The following is a 23,129-nucleotide window of genomic DNA, read 5'->3' on the forward strand; positions in this document are numbered from 1 at the left end:
CTGAATGTTCTTGAAGTATTTAACTTGTTTGGTGAAAAGTAATTGTGACATTGTCACGGACAGCAGACATCCATTGCAGCCGAATTTAAAACGTGTGTCTTTCGATGATTTTCTGGTAAACCCATTTCAGTCATCATAATGTTTGCGGTCACTTAATAGCGACTGCTTATTGAGGTTTTATTCACAGAAAAATTTTATTTTTGAAGTTGCTGGAATATATCTCTTGATTCCTTTCTTAATCTTCGATCAACTCATGTTGAAAGAGTCATTCAAAACGGATTTTTATTTCTATCAAACATTCATTGTCTTTCAGCATTTCATCCCTGGATCATACATTCGGACCAGCACCTACCTGTTGCGTGCTAGAGTCGCCGATAAAGAACAATAATAATAATAAATCATGGAAGAAGTTCTGCTGCGTTGCACCACGTCATTCTCCTATCGCAAGGGTGGATCTCATTCATTTTCTTTTGGTGAAAAAAAAAAAAAAAAGAAGTCTTCCTTTTTTTTTACGGAATGTATTTGTTCGTATAGCGTCTCGCTTGACGGATTCCTCAATGACATTTTTTGGCACTGCTCCAAAAGCACACCCTTTCTTAACATGGAACGGATCCTGTGGTTTTAAACGAAAAACGAAGCTTGCTTTGTTAAGTGAATGGCTAACCAGAATGGGGCAAAATAATTATTATAATAAGTCATGCATTATTTTAAAAACTAAATTGGTTACAAATTTGTGGATGTGGTACTTGGAGTTCGTGAGATCAGTGGTGCTGTTAGAGTAAAATTGGATTGTTTTCCACAAAAAGTGCTGGGATTACTTATTCGTTTTGAAAATAAATTTGACCTAGAGCAGTGCTTTTACAAGAGGCATACCTATAAGAAATACTGTCCAGGGCAAATACTAAAACAGTGTCTCTTCCTCTTTTTTCTCTTCTTTTTTAAAGTGTCATTCTCATATTTCATATGCCCAGAAACTTTATGCTTGGAAATAAAATGCAAATTAAACCTAATCGTACTTGAATAATCAGACTAATAATTAAATATATATACAAAAATTTTAGGGGCAGTTAGTATTCATAAAAATATAGATAAAATCTTAGCATTATCTTAAATTATCTTAAGCTTAAGCTTAATTATTAGCTTAAATTATCGTGGCTGACAATCCGAAATGTATGTTATATATGATTATCTCAGAGGCAAACTGACTGTTAAAGAGATCATCATCATCACACAATTTTTCTATTTAGTTTTGTGCACTACATTCAACATAACCATTTTATCGCAAAACAATTCCAATTCCAGTCAACTATTTTATAATTAAGTAATAAGTTAGAAAATTATTGAGGATTAAATTAAATTCATGCGTGTCCAGAAAGTTATATTTCATATTTTTAGAAAATCTTTCTGTGCATTACCCCATCTGCCTAATACCTCATAATGCTCATTTAATTTTAGAAATATGCGAAATTAAAGGACGCAGAAATCCAGTTCAAAAGCTTATTTTGTAAGATAATTAAATTAATTTTTAAATCGAATTAAAGCTGCAATTGGTAATATAAAATTTAAATTGATATTTGAATACTCTATTTTGAGTTGACTATGTAACTGGGAAAGCCACAGGAGCGTTTGATATGTGTTGTTACAGAGCAAATATACTTCAAGAATATGGATCCTCCCTTTCGATTATAAAAATAACTTAATAATTCATGTTGCAAACATGGAAATATATGAAAATTATTGGATAGATATATTGATTAAAGTAAGAATTTCTTATGCTGAATAATAACAAAATTTACTTTCGATTAAATTTTTCTAATTCCAAAATAGTACTTCAAAACTTAATGAAGATAACGAGAGTAAGTAGAAGATTGTGTTTAAAAAACACGAAACAAAATTAAGAATTCAGCATTCAATTTCAATATGAAATGTATTCTTCTATTTCAGTTTAATTTATATAAATTTCAAACAATCTATTTACCATTTTTAAAACACTTATAACTTTTTGCTGTTTAATGAGAAATGCGAATAAACATATACCCTAGTAAGTTTATTTTGACTTCGTACTTATGATTCATATTTCAGTGATATATTTGTTTTGCTTATTAATTTTTTCTCAAATACTTATGATTCGGATGTATCCGAATTCCCGTCAGTGTAGGTCAAGTCAGAGATAAGGTTAGTATTTATCTGTGCGTGGTAATTAAATAGGGGTATCTTCACTGCAGATACTTCATCCATGTCGGAATTTTAATTAAATGACAGCTGATACAATTTTTAACGTTCGCAGGTCACCATGTCATAATTAGGGTTGCGTGTATTTGTTGTGACTCCAATTATTTAGACGTTTCAGAAAAATAATTTTATTTACAATTTAACTAAAGAAATAAAACATTTGATTTTTACTACGAGCTTCACCGAGGCAGTACGTTCGAGAGTATTCCGAAGAGAAAGAGAGAAAATAGCCTTTTTAGCAATACCGGGATGATGAGCGGCGCGTCACAGACAGCCTCGACGGAGCCTGTAGTTTACAGATATTTGATATGATTTATATGATTCATGATAGATATATATGATTTATGAGAGGCATTCACTACATTTCCTATGCCAGAGACGAAACTCGTGTTGGTAATTTAAATAGTCGTTTGAATTTTGGAAATTTCAGGACTGAGTATTGAGATGTTAGAAGAAAAAAAATCTTCTAAATGTTTAATCTAAGAAATGAGTATATTTACTTTTTTCATAAATGCAACCTCAGTTTTTCGCCATCTAGTCATGGTGGCCAGGAGACTTGCCCTGTCTGCCCTTTCCATCTAATTTTGCCATTATTACTTACTGGATTCATGCTGAAGATTGGCGGACCTGAATCCATTCTTCTAGTCCACGTTTTATTTTATGCTGATTGTGTCAGTAAATATATTTCACAAAAGGGTACAGAATCTAATTTTTTATGTTGTTTCCCAGTTCTGTCAATCACATTTAATAAAACCGTGTAACATTTTAAGCAAAATAAATTTCATTCTTGAAATCTGAAATAAATTCATTCTTGTGACTGAAATGAATCGACTTATATAACATTGAAAAATCTCTATTTTAGAAAAACTTTGCTAAAAAATTTGAAAAAAAAAAAAAAAAATCTGAGGGAATCGTTTGCAAATTGACATTTTGTATTCCTGTGTTAATTTTTCAAATTGTTCCTAAAAATAAATTTGTATATAAACCAAACTTAGTTTAAACAGTTATAATTCGGACAATTTTAATCATGAAACGCTAGCATTTTTTTTTTTTATCATGTGTTTTAAATATCGGCAATTTTTTTTACTAAATGTGACTGATAGGCCCATTGAGAACTAATTAGAATTCATAACTATTTCATAAACTGATTTACTGAAACGTCATATTATATATACAAATAATCGTGCCGTTACTTCTTGGCTTTATCGTTAGGTAGGAGATAGCATCTTTTTGACGATTTTACATTTCTTTATTCGTACCAGAATGATATCCTCACTTCGCTGACAATACAGGAACAGAAGATAATGCACGAACGCTTCCAAACTATTTATAATTCCTGACAGAGATTTTACCCGAAAAATGATGGACTAACATTCCTTTTAGACATGTGATTTTTACGCTGCCACGGCAACTTGACATTAAGACAGTTAAGTTTGCAAAAATAATATACAGAGAACTGTGGGAAAAATCAAAAGCCCGCGCATCGTTGAAATTAAAATAATCTTTTAAGTTTAATGTTAGAAAATAATGAATGTTAAAAGTATAGGCAAATTGAATTGTGTGTGTGTGGGGGGGGGTCCCTCCCTTCATCTTCTTTTAAATTAAAAACTAAGCCTTCCTTTTATTGAAATTAGTGCATAAAAGAATTTCTCAAAACTAGATTGAGAAATCTCTTACATCTCTTTGAAATCGATTTCATAGAAGGGGACTGTTTAAGAGCCTTTTTAGGCTCAAAACTTTAATAAAACTTTGCTTGTGTTGAAGGAGGAAAATTATAAAAAGGATGACGACGGAAATGACGTTTAAATTTCGTCTCAGACGACTAGTTTCAGTTTAAATGACTGTTTTATAGATATTGCCCAGATTCTCTCTCTCTCACTCTCTGTATGTGGTAAATTTAAGTTTTACTGAGTTCTTAAAACTTATTTTCTTTCTTTCTCATGTCTCTCTTTATTTCTGGCCTTTTGCGCGGACAGCATTTCTTTTTAGCTGTCGATAATATATGCAAAATATCTTTGAAAATTGTTGCGTCATTGCTAAGAACGAATGGATGTAGTTCGATGAAACAATTACTTCCTCATTTTCATTTAATATATATATGCATGTAATAAATTCAGTTTATTAATTTTTATAATTCTCACTCTTATCTGCCCTAAATGAAAGCATAAAAACACTTTTTAACTGCTGAGTTGCACCGGCTTTTGGTACCCCCCCCCTTTTTTTTTAGGTTGCAAATGCTTACTTATTTGTTGTTCACCTGCCATATTAGGTGAAAATCACGTCTATTTTTATTTTGGAGAAGCTCCTGTTCCGAGCGCATAACAGCCGCGGTATCATAATTTCTTGACGTAGGGTGAGGTATAAAGAATAAATAACGGTTCATGCATCGTTTTTGGCTTTTTGTCGAAATGATGTCAATTTATCGCGAACGGGATATCATTTGAAGATAATCAATTAAAAATGAAATCAAGTGGGAACATACATTATAAAGAGTGTTTGCTAAAAAAATTGTCTTGAAATCCATCACGCAACGATGGAATCATTTTTATAGATATCGAAAATATGTAGCAATTTCTTGAACCTCTTTCTTAAGTGATGGAACTTGTTGAAAAGGTCAGTTCAAATACAGAATGGTAGCCTCTGTGAAATGGGTGTCCCTGACCCAAACCTTGCGCAAACAGTCCCTTTCTTACTGTCTTAATTTCTGTGGTCATCTCGTAGGTTTCGCTTTCTTCAGCGACGTGTCCATTTTTAGAAGTTAGATGAAGGGACGCGATGTTAATCGTTAAATCTGTTTCAAGGAGAACTTTCTCCGAAACGCCATCTACCGGAACGGGATAATTGTTCTATTTAGAGGGGCTAATTGCGCCACCGGATCCCATTCTTGTTCCTCAGAGCGTGATCGATTGGAATTTGCATTGTTGTTACAGCCGGAGAAAAGTGGCCTAAGTGCCGCCATCTCTTTGTTCGGGTTTCCCATCGTGCCTGTTAATTAGAGGGTATGCGCTCTTTCATTGAAAACCTCGCTAATGAGCTTCGATTCCGGTTTGTTATGGATAACTAATCGTCTTCCTATCTTTTTTTTTTTTTTTATCTGCTTCAGCTACTAATTTTGTAAAATGTTTTATTTGTCTAATTAGATGAATTATCTTAGTATAGGAGACCGTTAGCTGGCAAATAGCAGAGGTGTAACCGTACTCGAGGCTTTTATTTCTCATCATTATTTTTTCATGCTCTATCCAACGAATAGTTTTGAGGATTTCTTTTTATTCCTTTACTAATCGCCTTCGGCGACAAGAATTTGCCATTTTTTCGTGATAATTTTCGAAAATATTATTGCACAAAAAGGAATTTTACACCGTTTGAAAAATTGAAAAAATGTCTTTTTAAGGATACCATTTCGATTACCATGCAAATTTTCCCCAAATTTCGGCATGTTTTTATTTATTTTTGCTTAATTTCCAACAATGTATTACATTTTTGCTGTGGAATTTAAACCGTTTTCATTGTTTCATCAAATATGTAATTGCATGACTTTCTTCCATTGTAGAAAGGTAAAAAAAGAGGATTTTCTTTAAGTGCACTTTACAAGAAGAATAAAAAAGTGAAGTTGTAATACCACAAAATTTAGAAGACAGATAAACCCCATATTTACGTTTTTAATAGTGCTATGATCTCATGACACTGGTTTTCATTGTATAGGTTCGTGTACAAGGAACAGAACATTTGTAAAACAATTAAAATAGTTGGCTTTAATATCTGGCAATTTGAGGGAATCATGGATGTGGAGTGATATGTTAGCGATTTAACTGAAATGTAACTAATATCCCCAGCGGATCAATGGACCCCTAAAAGCGATGAGTCAAAAATAAATCTATTGTATTATTTCTTTATCAATTTCCTATAAGCTGAGTTATTTTTCTTTGCATTTTTATGTCATTATCAGATTTAATGATTTGGCTACCGCGCCTAATTTGTAATGTATTTCACAACACTAGAATATATGTCGTATAATCTTTGATATTCATTGTTTGCTCTTGTGCAACTTCCAAATGAATAACCTCGTCAGCGTTATTCTGTATCTTTTGCTTTTGCCTTCTGTCTGTAGCTACACTGCTTACGTGTGCATATTTCTTTCAGAGATGGCAACTAATCTTGAAAAGTGGATTTTCAAAAGACTTACACTCTAGTTATTTTGAATGGAGCATATAGATGGGCTTGCTTTCATTTTTTCCACTTGATGCATGTTATCTAGAGAATTTTTTTAATGATCTTGGAAACAAATATTGGTAATCTATGTTGCTTTTATAACGCGCAATTATTATTTGCCTAATTTGTGTTGATAAATCCATTTTGATATTTATAATATTTATTTTAAAGCTTATTGCAGGCACTATGCAAATGTAGAATTTTGTTGTTTTAATATGCTTCATTAAATTCTGACTTGATAGAACATTGGCACTTATTTCATTTTTGTAGATTTCTTTTCCCTTTTATTTTGTAAATAGTATATGAATACATGACATATCTTTACTCAGATCTGTAGTGACTATGCCACATACTTTTACGTGTGGCGTAAATGCAATAATTTGGACAGAATAATACAATAATAAGTTTCGGGATTATACAAATAATATTTAAAGAGAGAGACAAGACGAGATGAAATAAATGTAAAATGAAGTAGTATTCACATATTAAAAAATTCGCAAAGGAATTAAATCCATTTTGGTCCGGAAATCATTTAAGTAACTGTGTCTTTGTTCTAGAGACTGGCTCAAGGCATCGGAACGAATGTTACTTTGCGTATACTTTCCTTCAAAATATTATTTTATTAGATTATCTCTCCTTTGTTATATCAATTATTTGAAAGAACTTTATTATTTTTAATGAATCGCTGCTTTGAGATTTTGGGAATTCTGCGTTTGTTGTTTTGTTGTTTCTGAAAAGTCAATACTCCTTTTCTTATATCATCACTCACTGCTACGATCTCTTTAATTTAAATAACGTACAATCTTTCATACACTCATTTTTTAAACCATTAAAATAAAATAAAAACTGGCTCTTAATAGACAGAGCATTTATCTAAAAAGCACTCCCGTCTATCAGTACGTGTCGGCATGCACTTGCGAAATTTTGGTAATGCTTGTTGACTCGGAAGGACCGCATTTGTGAAGAGGGATTTTGTTATGGGTGTTGCTTTTGAATAGCGAGGGAACACCTGGGAGAGGCGTACTAAATCATCCCAAATCCCTTCTCTGTGCATTCCTCGCCAACCGACTTTCCTTTGTCGTGCTCCGTTGAATTTTTCCATGGATTAGTGGTGCTCATACGCAGTTCAGCGAAAAATAGTAATGGCATACCTCCGAATGATGTAACCCTTGGGATTTATGGCAAGCAAAACATTGTTGGGATTTCTAAGAAGGCTTATCCTGTCGTATTTCATAAATCTAGCTGCCTTTGGCTACCAGTTTGTTCATCCAAATTATTGACTTTTTAGATTGCCAAATAATTTATGGAAGCATTTTTTTAAAAAAAAATCATCTTGTTATTTCATACAACAACAAAACATGAAGCTTACTACAAATTAAGAAGTGTATATATTACGAAATAAAAGCGGAAATGAAAATCCTATTACAGAGTTAAAAACATGCGATTGTATGTTTTGATGGATGAGTTTGAATTCCATAATAACATTTAAAAACATGTAGTTGATCGAACTGAATTTTAAAAATGTTATTCAAATGAAGGCGGAAATTTTACGAATTTGAAATTGATATCACTAACAAGTTTTTAATTTTTAAGATAATATAAAGACTAGTTTTGTAAGATAATTGTTTTGAAAGATATAACATCAATTTCCGTAAACAAATCTATGACCCATTTAAGATGCTTGAGACTATTTTTTGCGCTCAATTAAATTTACTGTTTGAAGCCTATTTCTTGATTTCTTTTATATCTTCTGCCCTCTGATGGAATGTACTTTTTGGATGACACTGAGAATCATTTCCAAAACATTTCTCGTGCTATTTTGCTACTCCATTAGTTAGTTACGGATCGCGTTGAATCAGTCAGCTGTAAAAAACGGTCAGTGAAGTTGTCTAGAATTCGTTTATGGTTTGTTTGCATTTGACTGTTGCCATTCGACAATAAGTAATAAGGGGAGGGGGTTCTGTGCCACGTATGGTAACATATGTATATATATATATATATTCTTGATATTAAATATTACTAATGTTTGATTAAAATTGAATTTTTTCCATTACATATTTTATTAGTGAAAATCTTCAATGTACTTTATTTCTTTTGTATTTGTTTTTAAATTTTCATTTAATCAACTAATTAAGTGATGCAAAAATCGAATGCAACGATAATTGCTTTGTCTGTTTATAATAGATAAATATTAATTCTCTATTTTCTAGTTGTTTTAAGAAGTCAATTTCAATTTTGGACTGTGACAATGGAATATGCTTATTTATATTGATATAAAAAGGCGAACATTTAATTAATTTTTTTAACTCAAATCAAGGTACTTATTTCGTGGATTGCTAGCTAAGGTATTTGATATTTTCTGTTAATTTTTATCAAACTTCAAATAATTTTTTGTCAGAATTAGGCCCAGTTAACAAGAAATCGCCATTTTATGTCCAGGATTAAAAATGTATTGAATAATATTTAGAAAAAAATATACAGAAGAATTTTCTTTTTCTATAATCTAGATTCGCATTAAAGGCACTTTTTTGGGGTGGTGTCTTTGCAAGGGAACTGCAGCTGTTTACAAAGCTTTCCCTAGATTGGAAATCATAGCTTTGTGAAAGCAATGTCTTTATAATTTGATGGCATGGATCTGGAAACTGAATTTGCATAGTATGATAAACAAACATTGTTCTCGATCTATTAGAATTATTAAATTTTCCAGTGTTATTTTTGTATTTTTTATAGATAATGTTTTAGTAGATGTTTGCAATTAATTTCATGGTTTTTTTTTGTGTTTTGCAGGGAGCGGAGCGTGCGGTTTGGGAATACCACACTGTGACCTTGTCCAGAGTAAGTATACTTTCGCCTATGGCCCACACCGCGTGCGTAGGTCTAGGAATTAGAATTTTAGCCGGCTTTCAGCTTTTCAGAACGAGTTTTAAGATGTCTGAGGCTTTTTTATAATACATTTTCTTCATAAGTTCACTTAGTAATAATTCCCTAAGTTTAAAATATAACATGGAAGGCAAATAAAATTGGCAAGATTGTTTAGTTCACTTAATAATGCTGTGATTTATCTTTCACAAATTCCAAGCAGAAATTTATTTTGCTGGTTCACTGGTTATGTTTAATAAATTGTTATTTGAGCTCTTAACACTTCTTCAAAAAAGATCCATCATTTAATCATGCATGAGACTGATATGTATTGAATCGGAGAATCTCTTCTTAAATTATTTCAAGACATATAATAGATTATTTTTCAAAGTTATGTGTTTCGTATAAAAAAGTATATATGTTGCTATTGGCGATAGGCGAGGATCGAACTCGCAACCTTTGGGTTCGTAGCCGAGTAACAAGACCACTAGACAAAAGAAATTTCTCATGTCTCGTAGCTGTTATCTGGCTTATAAAGCGTCACCACATTACTCCCCCTTCAGTGCGTCGGAGGTGAGACGAACGATTTTTTGTCCTGTTTTTGCTGATATTAGTGGTGATATATTGGCTGTAGCGTCTTATCCATTTTTTTTTTTATTGGCTGATTATTTATCATCTTCATTTATTTATTGGCTGATTTTTTATCAGCTTCATTTATTTATTGGCTGATTATTTATCAGCTTCATTTTTTTTTTGTTGGCTGATTATTTATCAGCTTCTTTTTTTTTTTTTAATTTATTGGCTGATTTTTTATCAGCTTTTTTTTTTTCACTTATTTATTTCTGGTAGAGGGCGCCACAACAGTTATATGAAGGTTTGCGTATTTTGCGTCATCGAATCACCAATGTTGCTATTGGCGATAGGCGAGGATCGAACTCGCAACCTTTGGGTTCGTAGCCGAGTAACAAGACCACTAGACAAAAGAAATTTCTCATGTCTCGCAGCTGTTATCTGGCTTATAAAGCGTCACCACATTTACTATATATATATATATATATAAAAGAATTTTAGCAGGATTTCCCTTCAATAGATTCAGAACAGAATGAAATACTGTATGGAATTCAGTATAAACCAGTTTAAAAATAATTAACATACATAATTACATTTACATAATATATTTGAAATTTTATTGACCACTGATAAGTCGTCAGTAAAATTTCATTGAATGAGATGTCTATCATGATTATGAATTATGCTTCTCATAGGGATTATGTTGTAATATATATCTCTCTGATGCATGTTACAACATAATCCCTCAATTCCTATCAGATCTCGGAAATGTTAAGCATACTGTAAAGATTAATTTAGAATTTTCTATGCACCTCAGATTTATCTTGAAAATTTCTTCATTTTTTTTTCCATTTATATTTAAATAATTCTATTTATTTTTAGCTCTTGATCATTACATTTATTTACACCGAGAAAATAATTTATTTCTCTCTTTTCATGAGAGTTTGAAAGTTATTTGGGAAAAAATATAAAACTTTAATCTGTGAAGCCCTTTTCAAGAAGAATCATATTTCTGCTTTGCTTATTAATTCTATGTTATGTATATATGTTATTTTAAAGTTTGGAAATGTATATGAAAAATTAATTTAATTAGACATTTAATTAGTATTTATTATACACTGTGGCTTATGCTGCCTTTTATTGCTTAATGTCATAACAATATCTTTATGGCCTTAGTACCGTCATGAAAAATGGCCATAGTATTAATATATAAGCATAATTAAAGCAGTACTTTCAAATTCTGCCAAGGTATAAAGGATTTTGCTACGTTATAGCAATTTTGATTTGTTTTGCTACGTTGTCATCTCATATTTTAAAATCAGTGAAGTAGAAGCACTAAACTGTACCAGTTCCTCTCCTTTCCCTGATATGGGATACACGCATTTTAGCTGCATTTATTCGAGAAGAAATAATTGTTTTCAGTTTTTTCAGAAAGTTGCTTTAAATAATTTTTTTAAGGTTGCGAAAAATATTTAAGAATTGAGAAGAATTAAGTTTGGTATTAAAATCTAACTCATTTTTTCAAGAGTTAAATAATGAAATGATTTTCCCTGCAGTTTGGAATTCGATTTTTTAATGCATTTCTGCAAATAAATTCTTTTATTTTGTTCACGTTTTCGCCCCCCTCCCTTGTTTTTTTGTTATTATTTTCTAAGATAGCGTATGTACAATTTTATATTCACTGATTTAATTAATAAAACTATTAGGACATTGTGCAGGGAGAAGGTGACCACTGATATATATAGGGATCATGAATAGAATAAGAATTTACATGTGATAAAAAATGGCGAAATCAGTACAGTGATTAGAGTTGGGGACTCTGTTGTGACTTTTATTCTTACAGTACTAATCAGAATCACAAAAGTGGTTGAGGCTAAGAGGCTTGGGCTTGGTTTTTCTAATTATTTTAAATTTATAAATATGGGGGTCATAAAACAGAGTAAAAGATATTTTAAAAAACACACCAGTAAATAAAAAAAAACATTGAAAGATAAATCAATGCATAAATCGAAATGTTTTTATATAATAGTATCAGTCAATTAAATGTTTTTTTTTAATTAATCAGTTTTAAATACCGCAATATATCGAAGCTTATCTTATAATGTTGACTAAAAATTTTGTTTGTCTTTTAATAAGTTTTTTACTATCTGAAATTAATTCCGTAAATTAAAGCTTTAATTTAAACTTTACATTGACAAATGAATGCTGAAAAAATACCGAAGTCCAACTAATATAAATTCCGGCTTTAAATATCTGGTAATGTGCCACCCCGAAATATAGTTACGATCATTGTTCAAAACGGTTAATATTATGCTTTGTGTATACAACTTCTGTGCATTTCAAACCGAATGATAACTTTCGGATCAATATAGGATTACAATTAAATAACAACAACAAAAATGTTTTAGTCTACATCAACACTCAGTTAATTAGCGTGCTATGTTATAACGTCACAACACACGGTTCGATATTACCTGTTTAATTGTATAAAAAAAATATTTCTAAGTTGAGTTTTGTTTTGCCGCAGGTGTCTGGCTATGGCTTCGGTGTAGCGGTCAGTGGCGGGAAGGACAACGCGCAGTTTTCCAATGGTGACCCGGCCATCACCATTTCGGATGTGCTCAAAGCTGGACCCGCCGAGGGAAAGCTTCTGTAAGTCTTTTCGTTTGCTATCCTAAACTGAATTATAAAACATTATAGACAAATTAGAATGGTAGATTTTTACTTTATACATTGAAACTCCCAATGGCATTGAAGGAAACTTATCTTAATCTCGCAGATGCTGTATTATATGTTAACAATCTTCTGAAGTAATGCCCCCAGAACTTTCTCGTTTCTCTGTAATAAAGATGTTACCCCAAAGAACGCCTTGTATGGCATTGGTGTACAATACTTACGAAATATAACCTTTGACTTGAATTTAATCCGTCGTATGGCGAGTTTTTTTTTTTTTTTTTTTGACGATTAATCTCTGGCATCTCGTTAATAGTATTCAAAAATAGAATTTGTGCTTTAGACTTATTTTTCTCAGTCGATTGAAACAAAGAATACGGTGGAAGTGCACGATATAGTCGAGGGAAGAACCAACATTCCCTTTGCTATTTGCATTCTGATTTTGGAGTTACTGTAAATTCTCCCAGCTTGTTAAAAAGCCTTAAAGGGAAAGAATTTTAACTGCTTTTTTAAAAAGTTAAAAGACAAATCTGCATCTTTAAAAAGGATCTTAAATCTAAATAGTCCATCTTTTTAATAATTTTCAATGTAATTTTTTAAAGTGCCATCCGTTGTTAAGTAATTTCATAACTAATTAATTTTAAATTTTATTTGAAAATTTAAAATTCTAATTTAATTTAAATTTTAAGTTAAAAATTTGAAATTTCAAACTTTAATTTGAAAAATTCTAAACTTGAACCAGTTTGCTTTGATTGCATGTTGGGGAAAATTATACTAGAGGATACGAGTATAAGGTTTTATTCTTTTAATTCCTAATTAATTTAATGATGTTCTGATCTATTATTCGAATTTTTTTAGAATCGGTGACAGACTAGTCAGTGCCAATGGAATTTCTCTCGAAAATGTTGATTACACAAGAGCAGTGCAAGTGCTCAGAGAATGTGGCAATTCAGTGAATCTGGTAAGAAATAAATACTGTTGATTTGTATATTTAATATAGTAGGATTTAAAAAAAGAGACTCCTGCATTATGAAACACACCAAAGAAAAAAAATTTAATTTCAGTTAGTTAATTTACTATCTAATTTTCCATCAACTGAAAAATTATTTTGTTTCAGGTCATAAAACGTAAAATAAATTCTACAAATGTTTCCTCACATCCCTCATCAGTGAAAGTTACTCTTACAAAGAGCAAAAAGAAAGATAGTGAGTACAAGTACACTGCTGTTCTTCTTATGCCTACTGATATGTTATTGTAATGTTAATAATCATGCTCATGTAAAGTGTGTGCTCATCAAGCATCACATTAATTTAGTTTGGGAATACATGATATATCTTGCATTTGTTTATTATAGTATTATGTGACAACATTGATAAAGATGATAAATGCATCTTGATGACATGTGTTGTGACATATATCTTGTGAAATTTGTGTCATATTTATCTATTTATTATATTGCTTGATTGTTAATACTTTTAAAATATAATTTTTTAAAAGTTTAAATATTCATTTTTCCTAATACGTTTAATCTTTTTAAGAAAAACATGATTGTCATTTGATCTTTAATTTAAAGCTAATGTTTGTTAATATCCAGTTATCAACAGACTTAATAACTGGAACAAAAATGGTTGTTACTTATCTCTATGAATGCATAATCACTGATCATTTAATTAATTCTGGAAAAACTTTTAAAGCTACAAATGAATCTTGTCTCAGTAGACCCAACCATACCATTTCAAATGATCAGATGACAGTTCCTACTACAAATTGCCTTTGCCATGACTATCAATAAGAGCTTTGGGGACAAACACTTCTAAAAATTGCATTGAAGTTGTCAGATGCTGTATTTATTCATGTAAAATTCTATTGCTTTTTCTAGTCACTAAATCTAGCATTAAATTTGTGTCAATTAATGAAAGCAAATAACAACAAAAATCGTAGGGGATTGCATTCTGATGTTAAATCTTGCATATAAAACAATATTTTAAAATGTAGTTGCACTCACATCAATAAACTGTCTTTACCATTTTGAGCACTCAATGTTCAATATTTAATTTCAACAACTCTACAGATAGTAGATCATTTGGGAGAAAGTTGAATTAAAGAAATTTTGCATTATGTACTGGTTAGTTTAATTCCATTTTCAAATGATTTTATTGTATATCAAAGATTTAAATTTTATGCTACTTCTGTTTTAAAATATTTCCATTTCAGTTTTTTTAATGATTCATAAAAAATTGATACATATTGTTTTTAGTATTTTCCCAATTTTTATCAGGCTTTAAATTCATGCCATCCTGCTCTACTGTTTGGTGTTAACTTTTAGCAATTTGAAATCAGATTTCAGGTTCAAATGTAAAAATGTGATATTTGATATAAAATGTATTAAAATGATATATCATAAAATTTTTGTTTTAGGAAAATTCTAAAATAATTTGGCCCAATGTCAGAATTTACTAACCTGGCTTCTTATATAGGAAAAACAATTGAAAATTATACTAGCAGCATTATTTATATGTAACTTCATGTAATGAATAAGAGAGAAAGTAAAGAGAAGTAGAACAATAATAAATAATAATTATAAATGGAAAGGGAAAAAGTGAAGTAGTATGATGTTTATAAATGAGGAACACATTAAAACATACATTTTTATGCTTTAAATATTTTGAGAAATATTTATGAAAAGGAGATTGAAAGTCATAATAACCACTCATAAACCTAACCAAGCAATCACCCCTCCCCCAAAAAGAAAGTTTTCTTGGTCATTTTTGGGTTTTATTAATATAAACTATTCTTTTTCACTGATTTCTTTTGTAAAACGCTTGTACTTTTGTAGGATTTCGAAATGATTTTGTTTTAATTTCTTTTATTTTTGCATGTGATAATATTTCATTAATTTTAAAATCAGTGATTAGATCATTAGATTTTTATTAAATATTTTTTTAAGTCTTTTTATTCTGCTTACTTGTTAAATTAGAAAATTTTAAATTATTAATGAATCTGTTTATTAATTTTGTCTTATTTTTAACATAGGCTTTGGTATTGTCTTGGGTTGTAGAATATATGTAAAAGAAATCACAAATCAGTCAAGTATAGAAAAAGATGGAACTATTCAAGAAGGAGATATAATATTAAAGGTATGCTGATCCAAGAGAGGGCCAAATATTTACTTGCAGATTAATAAAATGGCAAATGTTGTCATTTACTTGAATTTAACTACTAATGGTATACAGAGATTAATTTTTTAAAATATTTCTATTAATGGGATAGTAATATTTCATACCAATAAATAATTTCTTTCCTTTAAAAAAAAACATTTTCAACATTTCATTTTAAATCAGAATTTCATGAAACTGTTGTAGTGTGTTTATTTGTTCTGTACATTCTCATATTTCTGAAATTTTATTATTTCTTTATATATGTAGTAATTCCTAATTAATATATACTCTAAAAATAATTTCCTTATCACTCAAGCACTGATTTCTCTGTAAATTTTTCTAAATTGTGTGGGCTATTATTTTCCCACAGTCATCAAAATACTTCATCAATGGTTTCCTTTCTAATACAATATAAGTTTAAAATAATTTCTCATGCTCTCTTTTTCTTGGTTTCTGCCATTTTGCTCAATTCTTTGTGTTGTGTTCATCATGGCTTTTAAAAAGAAATTGTGATTACAGATAAAAATTGGATTATTTCATTAATTCACAAAGAAGGAAAATTGCTGTAGAACATCGTATATGTTTCGTCAAAGACAGACATATATAATAATTATATTACACAGACATATATAAGATTAAGTATTTATAATTATAATAATTTTAGATGTAGTATGATATGAAATTATCAAGAAAATCAAATTGTACAGTTAAATAATCTTTTTAAGTTCGTCTGTGCTTAAAAAAGATTAAAATGATTAATCAGATAATGCTTCACTTTCCTCATTTTATCATAATATGTATGGAATACAAAAAAAAAAAAAAATTCTAACAAAACAATTTAGATTTTTTCATTTGATATAGTCTAACTTTTTACATATTCTGATCTATTTTCAAAGATATTTTTATGCAAGGTCCTTTAAATAAACAGATCAAGTGGGTTTGGTTATAAAAAATTTCGATTTAGATAATTATTATATTGTTTTCAGTGTTTGACCCATTTTTTAAAATCATATGTATCGCTAAAAAATGAAAGCTTTTTTTAGAAGTTGGCTGAATAATTAATTTAATTAATTTATTTATTATATATTAATTTATAATATATAATACTTATAGTATTATAGCATTTTTAGTTCTTTGAATATAAATCAATGATTTGAATTTACTTGTCTTTTTATAGATTAACAGTAATAGCACAGACAGTATGACTTTAAAAGAAGCCAAAAAAATTATTGAAAATACAAAAGAAAAATTGCAACTTGTTTTAAAACGAGATACAAATCAACTGCCAGAGACTAATCAAAATGGACAAAATATTTCAAGCAATGGTATGAATTTTATCTTTTGTTTCATTTGTAACTTTTTATAATATTTAATGTTTTAATATGGTACTATTGATAAAAAATTGAATTAATTATTCAAACTAATTAATTTTTGTTCTAATTTATATTTTTTGACATTAATTTTTTTTAAAATTCCTGTTGTTAATTTTCAAATAATGTTTATTCCACAGGTATATAGTGACATAAAAAGTCCTTTAAAACTGCTTATTTTTAATTATTCTTATATAAGGACATTATAATTGCTTATTTTTCGTTTATTTTTCTTTCTGAGGAAAAAAATAAAATTTTACCACAGTACAGACCTATGCCAGATCTGCTTGATTATATGACTGCATTTTCTTTGTGATGCCTGATCTTTCATCCTTGAAAGGGTCTTAATAAATATGGCAGTCTGTGAAAACATTTTTTTTTATCTTACTTTTGGGAAATACTGATAAGGACAAAGTACACTTCTTACATTTATTTACCTGATTTTCTTTCACCTCCTTTTTCTTGTTTAGCGAAGAGGAAAATTTTTTTTTAGGGATAATTTTATGTAATTATGTAAAACCACAGAAACATTACCTCAATTTTAGCAGTAACTTCAGCAAGTTGTTGTGTTGTTTTCTACACTTTTTTTTTTTGGTTAAATATTTGTTAGTTATATTTTGACATCGTTTAGTAAATTAGCACTACTAAATTATTTAAAAATTGTATGTAATTCATTATGAACTTTCAAAAGTTCATATACTGAATGGTTCAAAACATCCAAAAATATAAGTAAACCAAAATGCTAATACTGCTGTAAAATTACTTATAAGCCATTGCTTGTTACTCTTGCCCAAGATATCAAAAATGAATTAATGCTAAAAACTTTCATGCTAAGTATTCAAAGAGAAAGAATTATAATCATTAGAAAATTCAAACTTGAAATTTTGCCCTATCTCCATGATTCAAATTTCCAAAAAACTAAGTTTTGCAATCTGTATCTGTTTACAAACAAACTATAAAAAGAATGTGAGCTTGTTGGATGAAGTATGGTATGTTACCTTATCATCAAACTAACAGATTTCTATCAAAATTTGAATTAAATCTATTAATATAAAGTTTTTTTCCTACCTGTTCGAATGCAAGTGTACATGAAAAACAAAATGCCAAAAGCAATGTTGGTAACATTAGGCACACAGTTTTAGCATCTAATGTATAGATCATTATCAACTTTTAAACCAAATCCATCAATGAATTGATCATCTATCAGTGTATATATTCACATGCATATAAATATTTTTATTCAAAAATGCAATGATATCTTATATAACAAAAGAAATTTGTTATATAATCATAATTTAAGCAAACAAAAAGTTTTTATCTGCAAAATTATTATCAATATTTTATTAAAAGCAGAAAGATTGACTGAAAAATATGTCATTTTTAATATGATTGACATCAATTGATACTATCAAATGTCACTAAACTGTTACAATTATTATTTTCTGAAACTATATATGTATTTTAATTTGCAAAGTTAATTCATTAATAGTTTAATGGGATATAAATTCTGTTATATTAAGATCTAATGTTATTCTTATTTTCATCCTTTCCTTTAGGTGATACTAAGATGCCTTCCCCTGCACTGGATAGAGCAGATGAAAAAAATAACCTTACTAGGTAAGAATGGAAGGGCTCCATTGGATTTTCTAATGCCCCTTTTTAGCTAAACATCATGTAAAATATTAAAATATAATTGATGTATAGATTTTAGCCTTGAAGTTTATTCCATTTTATTCATTGCCATTTTAAATGTGAGTATATTTGCCAAAATTAAACTAATTATTTGCATTTTCTGATGTTGTAAGATAAGGTGTTTAGGTGGAAGAACAAAATGCAAAATTAAAATTTTTACTTAAAATTTTTTTAACATACTAATAGAAAGTTGTGCATTTTAATTTTCAATTAAATAATAAAATGTTAACTGTTTCAATTATTTTTTTTTACATATTTTTAAGAAAGACAAAAGTTAAATTTAAAAAAATGTAGCTTTATTAAAAAATGTATAGCATTATGATAGTATGAAATATAATTGGTAATTGGACTGTTCTTATAGACATACATATTTTGATCACTAGCACTTCTAAAGCAGAGCTGCATAGTCGATATTTGAAATAAATGCTATTTTATAAAATTAAAGTAAAGTCCAGTGTAAGTTTTTGAAAAGAGAAATGAAATGAAATATGGAAATTAAATAATGACAATGGTATTTGTAGAAAAAAAAATCAAATAAATACAAAAATAACACTGTTTGCTATCTTTGACAGAATTGATTCTTGTAAAGGATAATTAAAAGTATAAAACCTATATCATTTCAGTTTAACTTTGGTTTCAATTGAATCATTTAAAGGAAATAGGGAATATATTCTGCAAATTAATCATGTGTAAAATTTTAACAATAACTCCAATATTAGAAAATCTATAAAAAAAGAAGAAATCGTTTCATATTTTTGTTAGATTAAATAACAGGAAAAAAAAAATATCGGAAATAAGGAAAAAAATGTTATAAAATTGAAATAAACTATTATAATATTAAATTTCTACAAAATTTCATTGTATTTCAAGTGAGGTTTGAGTGAAAAAAATATATGTTTCTCTTTTCAAATTTGATTTACCTAGAGTTAAAAAGAGTTGAAAAAACTTCTTAGCCTTAAATGGGAGGAGGCTGGCATGCAAAATATGCCAATGAATTCTTTTTTTCTGTGAATTTCAAACTACTTCTAAATCCTCCACTCCTATCTACTGTAAAAGGAAAATCTTTTGAATACAATTAATCTAATTTCCAGTGTAAAATTCTTCTGGGAGATTCTCCATTCTGCAATGAGCAGTTGTAAAAAAGATTAAAGCTTCAGAATGTTTTTAATATTTGTGTTAATCATATTCATAGACGCATTACTAGTATATCTATTTCAGAAAAGTTTTTTTTTTTATGTTGAAAGTAAACTAGTAAAGTAATTTTCAGGGTTTGTAAATTTCATTTTTAAAGTTTAATTAAATTTTTAAAACCATTTTTTGATTTTAATTTCATTAATTTTTTAATTTTTAAAAATATGTTTCTTGAACAGATTAATGTAAAAATGCTATAAAATAATTAAAAGAAATTTGAAAAATGAGCTACAAACATACTCCACGTGTAGCATCTCCCAAATTTCACCATAGGCATTCCCTCCAATGAGGGGCTAATGCATCTAATATTAGAACTTTTAGTTCTTCTGATAAGTGAAAATAAATTATTGGGATTGCTAACATATGTAGTACTTCTGTTGTTTTATTTAACCCAGTTATTTGAATGAAGATATTAGTTCTTAGTGATTTTTTTAAATTTCTTTATAAGTCTTTCTTTCTTAATAAGTTTTCTGTTTGAAATTTTTTTAAATTTTTATTTTTGGTCTTATGAACCATAATCAATAATTTTTGTTTATTAAGTATTGTTTATTATTTGATTTTATTTTTCCAATCATACGAGGCAAAATTCAGCCAGCAAAGCAAAATAAAGAGTAAAACTGTTTATTTTTATGCCTTTACTTAAATATCTGCAATTTTGTCAGCTATTCATTCACTTTAATCAGATCTAGTCATTTTTTATATTAAAACAAATAAGATATTTGTCTGCGCTTAAATGTTCGTATAAATGTTAAATTTATTGCAGATTACAATCTGGGCGTAATCGAGGTCCTTTGATGGATATTTCTCTCAGTCAGTTAGATCAACCAGCCACACCTTTGCTTGCAGGTCATGGGCATTCCAGAGCTCCTGTTGGAGCGGATGAAGAGGAATCTCTTCAGAGGCCACCCTTACCTAGAATAGATGGTGAGAAGCTTTGATATTAAAACATTCACGAGAGGAACTAAAGTATCTACATTTTTAAAACCATACAAAAGTTATTGAATAAATTTAGGAACCTTGGGTTTAATTTTTTTAATCTGCACTTTTATTAATAATCTAAATATTTGGTATTTTTTCATTTGTATTGAAGTATTGTCATAATAAAGGTGCACATTTCTTTTCATTATGATTATAAAACCCTTTTATTTCTCTATATAAAGACTTTCTCTTTATAACTGTGGGAATTTTTAAAAAAAGCATTTGAACTTATGTATCTTTTAATACTACTTGTAAAATGAGATTTTGCTCAGAATTTTTTAAATTTAAAATAAACTTTTATTCATTTTTGATTAGTTAGGTTTCTGGTAAATCCTATGAATTTGCTTTATTGAAAACTTGAATTTCACTTTTATCTTGTAATTATTTTATTTCTAAGTAATTAATAAAATAAAAAATATTTAATTAATTAGCTTTCAATCACAGCTAAAAAGATATTTGAACTAATATTTGGCTATGCTAAATAAAAAAAAAGTCATTTATCCATTATATTTTAAATAATTCTCACTTCTTTTTCTATTTCATATGCTATTGGTTTACAGTGTATGAAAGATGTTTTATTATTATTATTATTATTTTTGTATGAAAATATTTTATAGTTGTTGTTGAAGAATTCTAGAGGATTGTTATAAAACACATTGAATGCAGAATTTGAAATAGATGTAATATATTTTATTTTGACATTTATCATAAAAACAATATACTGGTTTAATAAGTGACTATCATTAAAGTTAATTTGTAAAATAAGGCCAACTTTTCAAAACATTTTGCCAGAGAAATATATTTTATATTACACAAATTATATTTAAAAAAAAAAAGAGTAGTGATAATAATGTTATTGCAAACTTAAATTGATGCTACTAATTGAATTTCATATGTAGTAATTGAAAAAGAATTAATTAATTTTTGTATTTATCAATTTTTATTATTGTAGAATTTTCCAGTCGCAGAGACCAATTTGATGATGATCCATTAGCAAGGAGAAATAAGACTGTTCCGTAAGTTATTAACACTTATTGGATTAAAAATGAATTTTAAAATTCTAAGTAGATGACATTCTTTTCATGCATGATATTTTAAGTTATCAGATATTATGAATCAGTCAGTATTGAATTAAACTTTTTAGTATACATTTAGTATGATTTTTTATATTAAGATAAAAAATAATATGAAATAATAGCATTAAACAAATATTAAAATGGAAATGCAGCTTAACTTCTTTCTTTATATTCTAAAATTTTTGAATTGTACATTTTAGGTATTGTGTAAATTAAAATTTTTTTTTGTCTTAATTACTTCCAGACCAGAACCTCGATTCATCTCCTTTCAAAAGGATGGAAGTGTGGGAATTCGGCTTACTGGGGGAAATGAAGTTGGAGTTTTTGTCACAGCAGTTCAGCCAGGAAGTCCTGCCTCTCTTCAAGGCTTGCAACCTGGAGACAAAATTCTAAAGGTACTATGTCTTTGCATTGCATATATATTTTTCGAATCTACTTTTGTTATTTATGCTTTTTGTTTATTTATTTTCTCTTTAAAATATGAGATATATTTGGATTTCCTAAAATACAATTATTTTTTGTAAGTTGATATAAGCATTTATTATCACCTTGAATCTAGTTAAACATTAAGATATCAATTAAACCATCTATTAAGTTAAAAAAATAATTCATATACTGGGGAAGAAGTATAGGATGGGGGAGGGAGATGAAAAGCTGTTGAAATATAATTGCATCAAGTTAGCAATGAATTTATGCTACAGTTTGCACGTTGCATTATGCAGGGAAACAAATAAAAGATCTCTTATGGTAAATTGAACAACTAAGAATATACCCAATTGCCTTTTAGAGAATTTTTTTATTAAAGTTCGTGTATACACTTTCACTTAAAATTCAGAAAAAAATGGACACAAAAAATCAAATGCATTCCATTTTCGTAATATAGCGCAAAGTTTAAATTGATCGACTTGGAGATTTCATCTCATTTTTTTCCTTCTAGTTTATATTTTATATATATGAATTAATTAGAAATTTTGTTTGACTTAGTCTTTTGAAATATGCTTAACCATTTGATGTCATTGTAATTACATTTAACTTTCCTTAAAATTTTTCATGTTTATAGAAGTATTTCTTATGATTAAAACAATGATTTATTGATATAATTACTTGAATTGAAAATCATT

At 28.6% G+C, this 23,129-nt stretch overlaps 1 protein-coding gene across 5 annotated transcripts in view; it reads left to right on the forward strand.

Annotated features, from left to right (window-relative positions):
- Positions 1 to 23,129, forward strand: part of LOC129962642 (tight junction protein ZO-1-like) — a 136,287-nt gene that overhangs the window by 91,555 nt on the left and 21,603 nt on the right. For all 5 annotated transcript variants that reach the window (XM_056076533.1, XM_056076525.1, XM_056076516.1 and 2 more), the window contains 10 exons: positions 9,229 to 9,276; positions 12,398 to 12,522; positions 13,402 to 13,504; positions 13,661 to 13,748; positions 15,577 to 15,680; positions 16,879 to 17,026; positions 18,628 to 18,688; positions 20,718 to 20,878; positions 21,885 to 21,948; positions 22,253 to 22,403. In XM_056076533.1, the coding sequence (XP_055932508.1) occupies positions 9,229 to 9,276; positions 12,398 to 12,522; positions 13,402 to 13,504; positions 13,661 to 13,748; positions 15,577 to 15,680; positions 16,879 to 17,026; positions 18,628 to 18,688; positions 20,718 to 20,878; positions 21,885 to 21,948; positions 22,253 to 22,403 (1,053 nt within the window). The remainder of the gene's footprint in view (positions 1 to 9,228; positions 9,277 to 12,397; positions 12,523 to 13,401; positions 13,505 to 13,660; positions 13,749 to 15,576; positions 15,681 to 16,878; positions 17,027 to 18,627; positions 18,689 to 20,717; positions 20,879 to 21,884; positions 21,949 to 22,252; positions 22,404 to 23,129) is intronic.

The sequence above is a fragment of the Argiope bruennichi genome, chromosome 1 (genome assembly GCF_947563725.1).
Source record: "Argiope bruennichi chromosome 1, qqArgBrue1.1, whole genome shotgun sequence".
NCBI lineage: Eukaryota > Metazoa > Arthropoda > Arachnida > Araneae > Araneidae > Argiope > Argiope bruennichi.